The sequence below is a fragment of the Brachypodium distachyon genome, chromosome 4 (assembly GCF_000005505.3).
Source record: "Brachypodium distachyon strain Bd21 chromosome 4, Brachypodium_distachyon_v3.0, whole genome shotgun sequence".
Classification (NCBI taxonomy): domain Eukaryota; kingdom Viridiplantae; phylum Streptophyta; class Magnoliopsida; order Poales; family Poaceae; genus Brachypodium; species Brachypodium distachyon.
Window position 1 is genome coordinate 9,801,369 of NC_016134.3, and position 15,580 is coordinate 9,816,948.

General features: G+C 41.3%; 2 protein-coding genes across 5 annotated transcripts in view; both read left to right on the top strand.

Annotated features, from left to right (window-relative positions):
• The first annotated feature begins 5,570 nt into the window (after positions 1-5,570).
• LOC100826073 (putative disease resistance protein RGA3) overlaps positions 5,571-15,580 on the top strand; it is a 41,772-nt gene continuing 31,762 nt past the window's right edge. The window contains exons 1-4 of one of the 2 annotated variants that reach the window (XM_024462814.1): positions 5,571-5,718; positions 5,821-5,957; positions 6,058-6,292; positions 7,216-8,587. In XM_024462814.1, coding sequence (XP_024318582.1) covers positions 7,291-8,587 — 1,297 coding nt within the window. In that variant the 5' untranslated portion in view covers positions 5,571-5,718; positions 5,821-5,957; positions 6,058-6,292; positions 7,216-7,290. The remainder of the gene's footprint in view (positions 5,719-5,820; positions 5,958-6,057; positions 6,293-7,215; positions 8,588-15,580) is intronic. The other variant, XM_010240695.3, reaches the window with a different exon arrangement.
• Positions 10,817-13,860, top strand: LOC100823904 (putative disease resistance protein RGA4). Of its 3 annotated transcripts, none has more exons than XM_024462823.1 (5): positions 10,817-10,964; positions 11,067-11,206; positions 11,304-11,346; positions 11,467-11,546; positions 12,610-13,860. In XM_024462823.1, exon 5 carries the CDS (start codon positions 12,672-12,674, stop codon positions 13,707-13,709), a length of 1,038 nt encoding a protein of 345 aa, XP_024318591.1. In that variant the 5' UTR covers positions 10,817-10,964; positions 11,067-11,206; positions 11,304-11,346; positions 11,467-11,546; positions 12,610-12,671; the 3' UTR covers positions 13,710-13,860. The 3 variants fall into 3 exon arrangements, with proteins under 3 accessions (XP_024318591.1, XP_024318592.1, XP_024318590.1); XM_024462824.1 differs by having other exon boundaries at positions 10,833-10,964; positions 11,173-11,206; XM_024462822.1 differs by lacking the exons at positions 10,817-10,964; positions 11,067-11,206; positions 11,304-11,346 and having other exon boundaries at positions 11,406-11,546; positions 12,610-13,811.

Below are 15,580 nucleotides of genomic sequence, written 5' to 3' on the forward strand. Positions count from 1 at the left end.
ATTTACTCTCTCCGTCCCAAAATAAGTGACGTAGATTTATATAGAGTCTAATACAAATTCACGACACTTATTTTGGGACGGAGGTAGTAGTAATTCTATCAAATTTTCATTTGATACAGAAAATTTTATCAGCTATTTTGGTCACTAAGCTTATCTTAAAGATTGTTTATGCATATACAGTGATGAATTTATTGTAAAAATAAAACAGACAACTGAGGCCTTTTTTTTGGCGGAACGTAGGCCAGACTTTGGTCAGTTCCTCCTCCATCAGAATATTTGGCCAGATTGCCCATCAGGGCCCAGGCCCAGCCCATACGCATAATGCACAGCCCAAACGTCCGGCTTTCTTCTCCTCTTCCAGACCGGCAAAGGCTCTCTCCGCCGACGGACGGACGGACGGCGGCGCTGCCCTGGGCGGCGCCGCACCAATGGAGCCGAAAAAATTCCTCATCTTCCACTGGTTCTTATTCGTCCCCCCTCCAACCCCTTCCGTCTCTGAGAGATCAACATGAGGGAGCCAAGAAAGAAGAAGAAGATCTCCAGTCCAGGGTTGGGGTTCGGCCATCTCTCCATGGTAAGACTTACGAACAAAATTTCTCTTCTTGCTTAATTAGCGTGTTCACTTCTTGCTTAATTACTATTCCATATACCCCACCCCATCAGCACTCAGCAGTGGTTGCTTAATTACTAGTATCTGGAATCTGGACTGCCCATCACTACAGAGGATAAGATCATAAATCCGAGCACCAAATGACCTTCTGGGCTTAGGCTACTCAACGAAAGTGCAGGCTTCGATTTGTGTGGATATTAATACATTATTACACTGGTGTCAACAAAACTCACATGCCCTCCCTGTGGAATCTCGAGGCAAAACTCACATGCTTTTGCTTTGGAATCTCGAGGAAAGAACAACCCGACAACAAAAGCTTAGGAAAAATACACGTAAATCAATTCATTGGGAGCACCGATTCCACAGCTTGCTCGGACACATGAGCTTGCTCTTGCATATATACCTCCTAGTCACAGCAACAGCTGAGTCTCAGGAAACACTGCCTGGCTTCTGGAGTAGATTAGATTCGGTAGCCAGCTCCATGGTAACTTACGTCGTTGCCAATTGGGCAGCCAACAACACCATGAGACAAAAACATTCCAGCAACAACACCGACGTATAATTGGCACACTAACCATCATAGCCGTCTGCTTAATTTGCCCCCACTTCGAACTGGAGTATATGTATGCAAGACATTCATTTCTGCAAAGTCGTCCTATCTGAATCAGCTTCCTTTCGCTGCTTTAGGACGAATACTCCTAAAGTTTCATTGGAGGAGTGCCAACACTCCAACACCATTGTATGGGGAAAATTTATCGGGACTCTGTAGACTGTGCTGTCTAGTCTACATATTTTATACAAGGTTCACCACTATCGACGTGTGATGCAAGAAGAGCATACTGAAGTAGCTCGTTCCTAGTCTGTTACGGTGGCTATCTCGGTCCTGTAACCTTGCACGATGTAGGGCGTAACTATAGTGGCAAGTGACGCCCCAACCCCTTCTTCCACATAATTCAAAAAATTAGAATAGGCAAACCGAAAGAGGCCCAGAACTTGTTTGATGAAACTTACTCAGACAGATTTTTTTATTAATGGAATTCAGATATATCTCTTTCTATTATATATCGGAGAATAAATTCCATTATTGCAAAGATTCTATTATTCAGTAGTTTTTTTTGCGAAGTGGCAGGTTGAGCATTGAATTGTTTGAGACATTTTCTGCCAGATTTGACACCAGGAGTCCTCATTTGGATTACGTTAGAAACATCCATCCATTCATCTGGTGAATCTTCATGATTAATTATCAGTAGACCATAACCGTTAGATCCTTTCTGATGGGAAAATTGTAGGCCGTAGGGGAGGTCCCGGCAGTAAAATACTAAAATTTATTAAAGAACGAATACTTACTAGAGAATCTGTACAATAGGGAAAATATACAGGGGGGGGGGGGGGGGGGGGAGAAGAAAGAACTAAACACTTAGGGGGGAGGTCTTGAGCCCCTTCTAGAGTCTTAGAACTCATCTGAACAAAACTGTTGGCAGGTTTCACATGGCCTCCTTGTGGGATCTCGAGGTGATTACTTGATTAGATTAAACCCGACAAACAAGGTTAGGGGCACTATTCCTATGCAATGTTCCTAGTTAACTAACACCAATGCAAATAACCAGCCAGTGGTTAATTTATCTCACAAGAACCAATACCATTGCGCCAGGCATTAGTAGACTGTGCTGTTTAGGTTCCCACTTCAGCCACTATTTCTCTGCTCTTGCTTTGCTCTGGTGTATTACTTGCTGCAGTTTGCCCTGGTAAGCTCCATGCCACACTGGCATCAGGCATTAGTAGTACTCACATGTTTTTTTTTTTTGCTTTTGAACAATATTTTACAACCTGACAAGAATGGTTAGGGAAAAAAAGTAGTACTGAATCTATTCATTAGCTCGGACAAATCGACGCTGGATTATATTTTTAAGCATTAAGCAGGCTTTGATATGATGAAAGTGGGAGGCTGGGGACCAAATAAGCTTTCATATTCCTCTATTCCTAATGGCAAACTAACCCTGGTCACAGCAACCGCGTGTAGTTTCAGGATTCACACTGTCTGGCCTTTCGGCTTGGCCGTTGGCTCAACAGCTGTGGAGGTATGATCTCTGTATCTGTCGCCCCGATCGTTTCTCGGTCGCACATGGCCCTTCGACTATGCCAGCTACATAGAGGTATCATGGTGTGGCCTCGGCTCATGCTGCCTTTCGACTACGTTGATGGCACAATGTTGGGTGACAGTTCGATGTCTTTTGGCTACATCATTTGTGTTCCTGTTGTGCAATGCGATTGTTGTTGGCTTGCTTCGAAATCATAGTTTGTTTCTTTTGCCAAATGCTACGGTTTGTACTTGTTGTATCCTGATTCTTCTATATTTATTTAATTCAAATTGTTCTGGCTAGCTAATGCCTGCTATAGTTCACCTCAAACAAAAGGAAAAAAAAGCTCGAGGAATCTCCAGGTAAATAGTACTAAATCAGATTCAAGTGAACAGCCAAGTTTAAGAGTAATTAATCTTGGTAACTTACATTCGACAGCCAAGATTTAATTCAACTGTCTAGCTTGTGGATGAACGCTCCTGCTAACTCTGACAACGGGCAGCTCGTTAACTTCTTCCACAAGCTAGCCTCAGCATCATTCCGGCAATAACACCTAGTATAATTGGCACTCATAAATCGTTGACACTAACCATCACATATAGCCATCTTTTTTTTCCTTCAGTTCAAACTGGAGTATGTGTATGAATGAATCGAGATGCAAAGCTTTTTGTGTTTTCTTGGCGAAAAAAAGACATTCATTTTTTCAAAATCATCCTATCCATAATATGTTTTTTTTTCTATTTCACCTTGAAGTTAACATCGATTGTATCAGAGTTTTCAGGTCATCCCACCTGAATTACCTTTTCCATTTTTGCATCGTTGTGGCAGTTTATCTGGAAACTGCAATGGTTGTTATTTGCTGGCAATTAGTGACTAAATGACCTTTTTGTTTAGGGCAGTCAAAGGAAAGTGCAGGCTTAATTTGATGCGTGTGGATATTAATACATTGGGATACACTGGTCTGAACAAAACTCACATGCCCTCCCTATGGAATCTTGAGGAAAATACTACTCACTCCGTCCAACAAAAGATGTCTCAAGTTTGTCAAAATTTGGATGTATCTAGACATGACTTAGTGTATAGGTGCATTTAAATTTAGTCAAAGTTGAGACATCCTTCGTTGGACGGAGGTAGCAGTAGTATTTTGCTTTTGAATAATATATGTTACAAACTCAACAACAATGCGTAGGAAAAAATACAACTAAATCTATTCATTGGTAGCACCGATTCCAATAGCTAGGCAACAGCTTGCTTGGACTAATCGCCGCTGGTTTATATTTTTCAAGTGTTAAGCAGGCCTTGATCTGATGAAAGTGGGAGCCTGGGGACCACATTTTTCGAGTGTTGTGTGTATTTCACTTTGAAACATGTACAGAATAGTTGAAGCTTTGTATACATATACATGTGCAATTCCTCAGCTTCTCCATCCAAACAAGAATTGGAATTGGTACCTCACTTGAATTCAACGAGCCAATTCAATGAACAACCAAACAAGAGAATTGGTATTCCATCCCAATTAGATTCCTTGATGAATTGGTATTCTAGCCCAATTCAATTCCTTGCCCCCCAATATGTACATCCAAACGGAGCCTAATCCTAATGGCAGACCAATCCTGGTCACAGCAACAGCTTGCGGTCTCAGGATGCACACTGCCTAGCTTGTGGAGTCTCGAGGTAAATTGTACTGTACTAAATTACATAATTAGATTCGGCAGCCAAGCCTAGGAGTTGTTAATCTATTCACTGGATGAACGCTCCTAGGTAACTTACATCGTTGCCAATAAGGCAGCCGATGGGCAGCACGTTAATTTCTTCCACAAGCTAGTCTCAACACCATCAAAATCATTCCAGCAACAAAATCTGTGTATTATTGGCACTCTAACCATCATAGCCGTCTGCTTAATTTGCCTCCATATATTTCGAACCAGACTATATGTAAGTAAGATATTCATCTCTGCAAAGTCGTCCTATCTGAATCAGGTTTCTTCTCTACTTTACCTTGAACTAGCCATCAGTTGTATCAGAATTTTCAGTTCATTTTGCAGTACTTTACGTTTCACCTGACTTTAGTTGTCTGATTTTTGCAGTTTATGTTTGGACAAGTATCAAATTGCATGTTACTTTATGGTTTCACACGTGAATCTCAAGGTGCTGATACTGACGAATTCTCCTAAAGCAGCGTTGGTACTTGCAAATTAATGGTTTCATCGGAGCAGAGCCAACACTCCAACAGCACCATATGGGGATTTTTTTTTTTATTGGCGACTCTGTAGACTGTGCTATCTAGTCTACATATTTTTGCAGCCAAGTGAAAGCCTTGAGCTTGTTATGAACAGACAGATATTTTTTGATGACCCGACAGCTGACCGACTGACCTGCTCGCGAGCTGAACATTGTTTCCAACTCCATAATGTCATGTACACACGACCTGTCCGACTTGATTATGAACTATCACCAAACTTGTTTTTCGTTTAACCTGGTTTTCTTGCAAATAACACAATTATAGACAAAATGTGATGGTGTGAGTTTGAAAAACAAAGATGACGAAATTTGTTTCCTGTGCAAATATATTAACTGCACATTGTGCTAGTTGCATGAAAAGAAAATGCGAGAAAGATACCTGAAAATGATTATAACAGAAAAAGGAAATCTCATTTGTACTTTGGTTGCTCATTGTTCTCTCTGACCGACACACACGCACATCAACAGAATTGAAATCCCAACTCTGGTCCGTTCTGATGGCTAGCTTGATATGAGGCGGAAATCCAGTCCTTCAAGTCATGGTCCCAAGTCTTAAATAAATAACCTGAAAAAAACTGTTGGCAGGATTCACATGGCCTCCTTGTGGGATCTAGAGGTGATTACTACTTGATTAGATTAAGCCCGACAACCAAGGTTAGATCTATGCAGCGTTCCTAGTTAAATTTTCTCACAAGAGTCAATACTTGCTGTTTAGGTTCCCACTTCCCAGCCACTTTCTCTGATCTTGCTTTGCTCGATCTGCTGTACTACTTGCTGCGGTTTGCCCTGGTAAGCTCCATGCCACACTGGCATCAGGAGATCAAGTGATTGTTGCAATTTCTTTCTTTCTATTCTCTTGAGTTGATAAACTTATGCCTGGCTTTCCTGCAGCATATCGATACATTGTGTCCATTACTGTTGGCCCGCAGAAGTTGTCCTGCAGAGTGTTGAGGCAGGAAGCAGTTGGTACTAACATATCGCTCTCCTTCTCCAGGCCTCAGTACTCTCATCAATTGACCTGTGTTCAGGTATGTTATTTCAATGTTCTGCATCTGTTTTTCAGTGGTAATTCTTCTTTTCTGAGGTATTATTAGAACCACATATTTTGTTCTTTCCCCCTTTCTGTAGGTGTAGAGGCGTGGGATATCTACGGTTGTTCCTTGGTGATTGACAGAAAAATTCTGTTACCTATTTCCCTGCATTGATTTTTCCAGGCAGCTCCATTTCATCCCTCTTGGTTTGAGCACGTTGAGATCTTAATGCAGCAGTGGGTTGATCATCAGAGCAAGATGCACCTGCAAGATGATTACAATTGATTTTTCTTATTGGCTGTTTATTTCTTGCTGAACGAATTGCTTGTGAGGTAAGAAATATAATTTTAATTTAGGTCTTGAATCTTAGCTTCCACAAAGTGACTGAAACATGTAATCACAACTGGATAGCTAGCATGCTAGACATTGATTCGTTGGCGAGAAAATTTATCAGACAAGGAAGAGTTATGGCTACACCATTCATCATAGATAAAACTACAACTCTGTAGAACATTTTCTAAGGTCAGGGAATTTTTTTGTCATTGATGTAACTAATGGAATGATACATGATATATTATAATTAGGATGCTAGGCAGCTGCCGATTTTTACATACACGATGTATTGCCCTTCTCTGCAGTTGAGCAGACAAATAAACGTTGTTATCATACAAAACCGAAATAAATGTTAATTTTTACATGGACAAATGGGTTGCCCACATTTTGTGGAAACTTATACCTATTTCATAGTATATGTTTCTTTTTTTCCTTCAAAATGGAAGCTTTATTACCCAGAACAAATAGTGTTTGTTTGCTTCTAATATTTTCCAAACTAGTATGAGAAATCAATTACTGTAAGTGATATCTGATCGAGCAATACTGCTATAGAATAAGTTATAACTGTGCAAACTACTTGAGGTTATGTATGTATGATACCATGTAACTTTCTAGATACATGGTAATAAATGTCACTACGCAAACACGCATTAAATAGGAAACCTGCTAGCTAACTCAGGAGTTGACCTTCAATACCTCACCATGCTATTGAATTTGTCGAACACCAGGATGGACCTACCAGCATACATACAAAGCAAATTATTGGGGCAGCATAGCTGATTAGCTCAGTATCTGAACGTACTGAATATCTTAATCCAAAATAAATAGAGATATATGTTGATGTCTTTAACCCTAATATAAATTTCATTTATGTTGCATAGTTTTTAAACCATCTTAACATATATTATACATTCATTGGCAGGCAGCAAATTTGCAGTTTTCTGGAGCAAGACCCACGCTTACTGCTTCGGCGGATCTCCCTCCTCAAGTTCATCTGATGGCATCTGTATTAGATCCTTTGGTTGGATCATGCATCACAAAGTTGCAAGAAATCATTGCAGATAAGGCAGTGCTAATTCTTGGTGTAAAAGATGAACTAAAAAAACTGCAAGGAACAATGAAACAAATACGATGCTTTCTAGATGATGCTGAGCAAAGGAGGATAAAGGAGTCAGCAGTTAACAATTGGCTTAGTGATCTAAGAGATGCTATGTATGATGCTGATGACATTGTTGACTCAGCTAGATTCGAAGGAAGCAAGTTACTGAAAGATCGCCCATCATCACCCGCAAGAAACTCAACTGCATGTTGTGGCATTTCGTTTTTATCTTGCTTTCCTGTTATTCAGAAGCGTCATGAAATTGCTGTCAAGATCAGAGACCTGAACGACAGAGTTGAGAAGCTCTCAAAGCATGGAAATAGTTTTCTACATCTTGGTGCCGGACCTACTGGCCAAGGTTCAACATCGAAAGTCAGAGAAACTTCCAAGCTTGTACAACCCAACCTTGTGGGAAAGGAGATTATGCATTCTAGCAAGAAATTGGTGGATTTAGTCCTTGCAGGCAAGGAACGGAAGGATTATAAGCTCGCTATTGTTGGAACTGGAGGAGTTGGTAAGACAACACTAGCTCAGAAAATATACAATGACAAAAAAATAAAACCAGACTTTCAGAAACAAGCATGGGTTTGTGTTTCTCAAGAGTGTAATGAAGCTAATCTTCTAAAGGAGATTCTCCGCAATATTGGAGTGTATCAAGATCAAGGTGAAACCATAGCTGAACTCCAGAACAGGATTGCAGAAACAATTGAAGGCAAGAGTTTCTTTCTTGTTCTAGATGATGTGTGGAAGTCTAGTGTGATTGATCTATTAGAGGCTCCAATATATGTCGTAGCTTCATCAGTAATTTTGGTTACCACACGAGATGATAGAATCGCAATGGATATCCATGCAGCGCATACCCATCGAGTTAACCTTATGTCAGAAGAGGTGGGGTGGGAGCTACTTTGGAAGAGCATGAGCATAATTGAAGAGAAAGAAGTGCAGAATCTGAGAAACACGGGCATTGAGATTATTAAAAAATGTGGTTACCTCCCCCTAGCAATCAAGGTCATAGCTCGTGTTTTGACAAGCAAAGATCAAACAGAGAACGAGTGGAAAAAGATTTTGAGCAAAATCAGTGCTTGGTCTGAGAGCAAACTTCACGATGATATAGGAGGAGCTTTATATCTGAGCTATAATGAGTTACCACATCATCTGAAGCAATGTTTCCTTTATTGTGCATTGTATCCTGAAGATTCTACCATCAGTTGTATCATAATTTTCAGTTCATTTTGCGGTACTTTACATTTCACCTGATTTGACTTTTCTGATTTTTGCAGTTTATGTTTGGACGGGTATCAAATTGTGTGTTACTTTATGGTTTCACACGTGAATCTCAAGGTGCTGATACTGACGAATTCTCCTAAAGCAGCGTTGGTTCTTGCAAATGGTTTCATCGGAGCAGAGCCAACACTCCAACAGCATCATATGGGGATTTTTTTTATTGGCGACTCTGTAGACTGCTATCTAGTCTGCATATTTTTGCAGCCAATTGAAAGCCTTGAGCTTGTTATTGACTGACCGGTATTTTTTGATGACCCGACAGCTCACGTATAGGTCGGCCGACTGACCTGCTCGCGAGCTGAACCTTATTTCCAAGTATTGACATAATGTCATGTACAGACGACCTGTCCGACTTGATTATGAACTATCACTAAACTTGTTTTCCGTATAACGTGGTTTTGTTGCAAATAACACAATTGTAGACAAAATGAGATAGTGTGAATTCCAAAAGGAAAGATGACTAAATTTGTTTCCTGTGCAAATATATGGACGTGACATTATGGTTACATGAAAAGAAAACGTGAGAAAAATACCTTATAATGATAATAACAGAAAAAGAAAAATTTCCATTCTGTAATTCTGGTTGCTCGACTTCTTCCTCATTGTTCTCTTTGTCCGACACATGCGCACAGCACGTCAGCACCCTCTCTTTATTAATAGAACTGAAATCCCAACTCTGGTTGGCTCTTCCCCATTGGCCCCTTCCAATTCCAGGCATCTTCAAGTCATGGTCCTAAGTCTTCAATAGAACTCTGGCAGGGTTTTTTTCTCGAGAAAAGGCAAAAGCTTTGCGTCTCGATGCATAGATAGAAAGAAAAAGTTATGTACAAGGTCACGGAGGACCACACCCGATTACAACACGACGCGCCTAACTAGGATCCAGCGGCAGCAGCGTCCCCAGGCCCACAGCTCCCGCCCTAGACCACTGCCGAGCCTCCGTCTTTATCAGGTCGAGGAGGGAAGCGATGTTGGGGGGAGTGTTGTCGAAGACAGCAGCATTGCGGTGTTTCCAGATTGACCAAGCCGTGAGTAGGATCACAGACTTAGTGCCTTTCCGAGCAGAAGGAGGGGAGGAGTGGATAGCTCCCTGCCACCAAGTCGCAAAAGGGGCGCCAACGGCCGGGGGGATGCAGGTGGATCGGATCCAGGAGAGGACCTCATGCCAGATAGAGCGGGAGAAAGGGCAGTCGACCAGGAGGTGGTTCATGGTTTCCATGGATTGATCGCACAACAAGCATCTGGGGGAGTGCGGCAGCCCATGGCGTGCCCTCCGCTCGGCTGTCCAGCAACGATCCTGACAAGCAAGCCACATAAAGAACTTAACACGGGGAGGGGCCCAAGCCTTCCAGTTCAGCTTCCAAGTGTCCGAGGTAATCCCCCCCAAGAAGAGAGCCTCATAGCACGACTTAGAAGAGTACTGTCCATCGGCTGTCCATCTCCAACGAAGGACATCCGCCGTGTCCGTGAGCTGGACACCCAGGACCAAGTTCCAAATCTGGATGTACTGCCATAGGGCCACCGGCCCAAGAGCCCCTCGGATATCCCGGATCAAACGTCGGTAAGCAAGGGCCTCAGCGACCGTGCGGGACCTGCAGGTGCGTTTCGAGGTGAGCAGGTAAAGAGTAGGGGCAAGCTCCGAAATGGCTCGGCCATCCAACCACCGGTCTTTCCAGAAAGGCGTGGAGGAGCCATTACCGACCACCATCGTGGTCAAGGCAAAGAAGATGCTCCGCTCGGTGGGGGAAAACTGCATATCGAGCCCTCGCCAGGGGCGTTGGGGGTCGTTCCTCATGCGCCAAATCCAACGGGTGCGAAGACTGACAGCCGATTTGGCAAGGTCAGGGATGCCCAACCCACCGTATTGCAAAGGCCGGCAGCATTTAGCCTAGTTTACGTGGCAGTGGCCGCCTTGAGCATCTGCGCGGCCCAACCAAAGGATCTTCTCCACCTGCTTTTGGACCTTCCGGTAGAGGCCTAACACCGTCATCTGGTGGAGGGGGATGGCCGAGAGGACCGCCTGGACCAACGTCAGGCGTCCTGCTTTTGGACTGTTGGCAGGTTTCACATGGCCTCCTTGTGGGATCTCGAGGTGATTACTACTTGACTAGATTAAGCTCAACAACCAAGGTTAGATCTATGCAGCGTTCCTACTTGAATTTTCTCACAAGAATCAATACCATCGTGCCGGGCATGCATTAGTAGACTGTGCTGTTTAGGTTCCCACTTCTCAGCCACTATTTCTCTGCTTTTGCTTTGCTCTGGTGTATTATTTGCTGCTGTTTGCTCCGGTAAGCTCCATGCCACACTGACATCAGGAGATCAAGTGATTGCTGCAATTTCTTTCTTTCTATTCTCTTGAGTTGATAAACTTATGCCTGCTTTTCCAGCAGCATATCGATACATTTTGTTCATTCCTGTTGGCCGGCAGAAGTTTGTCCTGCAAAGTGTTGAGGCAGGAAACAGTTGGTATTAACACGTATTGCTCTCCTTCTGCAGGCTGCAGTACTCTCATCAATTGACCTGTGTTCAGGTATGTTATTTCAATGTTCTGCATCTGTTTTCAGTGGTAATTCTTCTTTTGTTTTCCTCTGAGGTATCAATTTTTTTGTTCTTCCCCCTTTCTGTAGGTGTAAAGGCGTGTCCGCGTGGGATATCTACGGTTGTTCCTAGGTGATTGACAGAAAAATCCTGTTACCTATTTCCGTGCATTGATTTCTCGAGGCAGCTCCATTTCATCCCCCTTGGTTTGAGCACGTTGAGATCTTAATGTAGCGATGTGTTGATCCTCAGAGCAAGATGCACCTGCAAGATGATTACAATTGATTTTTCTTATTGGCTGTTTATTTCTTGCTCGACAAATTGCTTGTAAGGTAAGAAATGTAATTTTAATTTAGGTCTTGAATCTTTGCTTCCACACAGTAACTGAAATATGTAATCACAACCGGATAGCTAGCATGCTAGACATTGGTTACATTGGTGACCGAGAAAATTTATCAGACAAGGAAGAGTTATCGCTACACCATTCATCATAGATAAAACTACAACTCTGCAGAACATTTTCTGAGGTTAGGAAGAAAATTTGTCATTGATGTAACTGATGGAATGATACAAGATGTAGTACTATATTTAGGATGCTATGCAGCTTCTGATTTTTACATACACGATGTATTTTCCTTCTCTGCAGTGGAGCAGACAAATAAACGTTGTTATCATACATAACCGAAATAGATGGTAATTTTTACGTAGACAAATGTGTTGCCCACATTTTGTGGAAACTTATACCTATTTCATATATGGTTCGCTTTTTTCTTCAGAATGGAAGCTACATTACCCAGAACAATTAGTGTTTGCTTGCTTCTAATATTTTCCAAACTGGTGAAAGAAATCAATTACCGTATCTGATCGAACAATACTGCAATAGATTAAATTATAAATTAGTGAAAACTACTTGAGATTATGTATGTATAGAGGTGCAATATGGTGACCCTCAGGGTACACTTCGACCCTCCTTAGTTCAACCAAATGAACTAAAATTTCAAAATGGCATGTAACTTTTCGAAAATCTAGTTCATTTGTTTGAACTAAGGAAGGTCGAAGCGTACCCTGAGGGTCACAATTTTGCAGCTCTATGTATGTATGAGATACCATGTAACTTTCATGGTAATAAATCTCACTTCACAAACAGGCATTAAATAGGCAACCTGCTAACTCAGGTGTTGAGCTTCAACACCTCACCATGCTATTGGAATTTTCAAACACCAGGATGGACCTACCAGCATACATGCAAAGTAAATTATTGGGGCAGCATATATGGATGTCTTTTTTTTTTGACTGAAAGCATATATGGATGTCTTTAACCATATAAAACATAAATTTCATATACATTGCGAAGTTTTTAAACCATCTTAACATATCTTATACATTCATTGGCAGCCAGCAAGTTCGCAAGCCCCACGCTTAGTGCTTCGGCGGATCTCCCTCCTCAAGTTGATCTGATGGCATCTGTATTAGATCCTTTGGTTGGATCATGCATCACAAAGTTGCAAGAAATCATTGCAGAGAAGGCAGTGCTAATTCTTGGTGTAAAAGAAGAACTAAAGAAACTGCAAGGAACAATGAAACAAATACGATGCTTTCTTGATGATGCTGAGCAAAGGAGGATAAAGGAGTCAGCAGTTAACAATTGGCTTAGTGAGCTAAGAGATGCTATGTACGATGCTGATGACATTGTTGACTCAGCTAGATTCGAAGGAAGCAAGTTACTGAAAGATCGCAAATCATCATCATCAAAAAACTCAACTGCAGGTTGTGGCATTTCGTTGTTATCTTGCTTTCCTGTTATTCAGAGGCGTCATGAAATTGCTGTTAAGATCAGAGACCTGAACGACAGAGTAGAGCAGCTCTCAAAGCATGGAAACAGTTTTCTACATCTTGGTGCCGGGCCTACTGGCCAAGGTTCAACATCCAAAGGGAGAGAAAGTTCCAAGCTTGTAGAACCCAACCTTGTAGGAAAGGAGATTATGCATTCTAGCAAGAAATTGGTGGATTTGGTCCTTGCATGCAAGGAACATAAGGATTATAAGCTCGCTATTGTTGGAACTGGAGGAGTTGGTAAGACAACGCTAGCTCAGAAAATATACAATGATCAAAAAATAAAACCAGAATTTCAGAAACAAGCATGGGTTTGTGTTTCTCAAGAGTGTAATGAAGTTAATCTTCTAAAGGAGATTCTCCGCAATATTGGAGTGCATCAAGATCAAGGTGAAACCATAGCTGAACTCCAGAACAAGATTGCAGAAACAATTAATGGCAAGAGTTTCTTTCTTGTCCTAGATGATGTGTGGGAGTCTAGTGTGATTGATTTATTAGAGGCCCCAATAGATTTTGCAGCTTCATCAATTATTTTGGTAACCACACGAGATGATAGAATCACAATGGATATCCATGCAGCGCATACCCATCGAGTTAACCTTATGTCAGAAGAGGTGGGGTGGGAGCTACTTTGGAAGAGCATGAGCATAATTGAAGCTTAAAGCAAGGACACTTTTAATTTGGTCTGCTAAGAAACCGAGTATTGAAAACACAATTTTCAAGATACTTCCATGCATTCGAGTTTTATCTTTGAATGAATCGTCATTACAAAGTATTCCAGATTGCATTGGAAGTTTGATCCATCTACGATTTCTTGATTTCGATCGTACAGATATATCTTGTCTTCCAGAGTCAATCGGCTCTCTCTTGAACCTTCAGGTACTGAACCTGCAAGGATGTCAAGCCTTGCACAGCCTTCCTTTGGCAATCACTCAACTATGCAATTTAAGGCGCCTTGGTCTGCATGGTACACCAATTAATCAGGTACCAAAAGGGATAGGCAGATTGGAATGCCTCAATGATTTAGAAGGGTTTCCTGTTGGTGGTGGAAGCGATAATGCTAAAAGACAAGACGGATGGAATTTGGAAGAGTTGAGGCATCTCTCAAATCTAAGGCGTCTTGACCTAATCAAACTGGAAAGAGCAACGACTTGCAGTACAGATTCATTGCTAGCAAACAAAAAATATCTGAAATTTTTGAGTCAATTCTGCACGAAACATCCAGTTGAATCTTATTCAGAAGAAGATGTTGGCAACATTGAGAAGATCTTTGAGCAGCTTATACCTGGTTAGATGGCAACACAGACACAAGGTATGATCTGTGGTTGGACTTTTCTTTCCTTAACCATCTGGTATGAAAATCTTCACTCTGCCTTGTTCCATTGGGTGTTTAATGCTCTGTTCTGCTATGTGCACTATTTTCTTTCTCGAGCACATATACAGGATATATTAATTGCATTTCATAAACCTCTTAGATTGAATATCCACTTGTGCGTTTTCCATTAGAACATTACTGGAGTTGCATACGTTATCATGTCCTATTTCACCTGAAATTTTTGAACCTACTGTACTTGAACATGTCTCATAAGAACTGTTTTGGAAGGCAGCAGATCGAAATCACACATTCTGCTCTGCAGTTCTACTGACAATTCTACTGGTTAGATTCTAGGATCTATTCTGTTATGTTTCATACGTGTATGCACACTCTTTCTGAACTCAACATACGAAATGTGCCGTGTTGTTAGATAAGCCTAAGCCTTTCATTACATAAAATGAGTCAAAGGGTACTGTAAAATTTGGAGGAGTTGATTAGCAACCTATGATTCTCTCCTTTACTGATGTGTTAATTCTCTCCGTAATCTCGAAAGCTGATGTTCAGTTGTAATTCTTGCTCTTCTGCCGGTAGAAATTGATTAACTGGGAAACAGTGATGTCTGCTATGTCAGTTCTAGAACACTATCCGATAGACCAAAGGGCGGCGTCTGCTATGTCAGTCATATGACGATTTTGAAAATTAAAAATCAAAAAGCTTCATGGCGACATTTTTATTGACACAAATGCGTACGCCCTAGTCATGTTGAGCAGGTATGCATGGTCTCATGTACCATGTTCAAAATAGGCAAGATCTTCCTTTCCTTTTGGATTTTGACTTTTTTTTGTCCGAAACTAGGTCTTCTTTTCTCAAATGCATGATAAGATCGCAGGTTTACAAACTTCTATCTATATTTCAATTATGTTTGAGAAAAACATTCATATTATGCTTATTCAATGTCTTGTATTTTTGCAGGTTGTCAGCCGGAAGGGCTTGTGGAACTACAATTTAGTGATTGACCCACATGTGAACAGACACTAGTGAGATACCATTGAGAGTGGAAAAAATGAGAAAATAAAAAAGGAAGAATTCAGAAAAAGTAAAAAAGTAAAAGAAAAACCTAAATTTTTTGAGATAAAAAGCAAAAACACAAAAAAAGGAAAAAGAAAATCCCAAAAAGAGGTTATTTTTATGCATCGTAGTTTGTTTTATTTTAGTAGG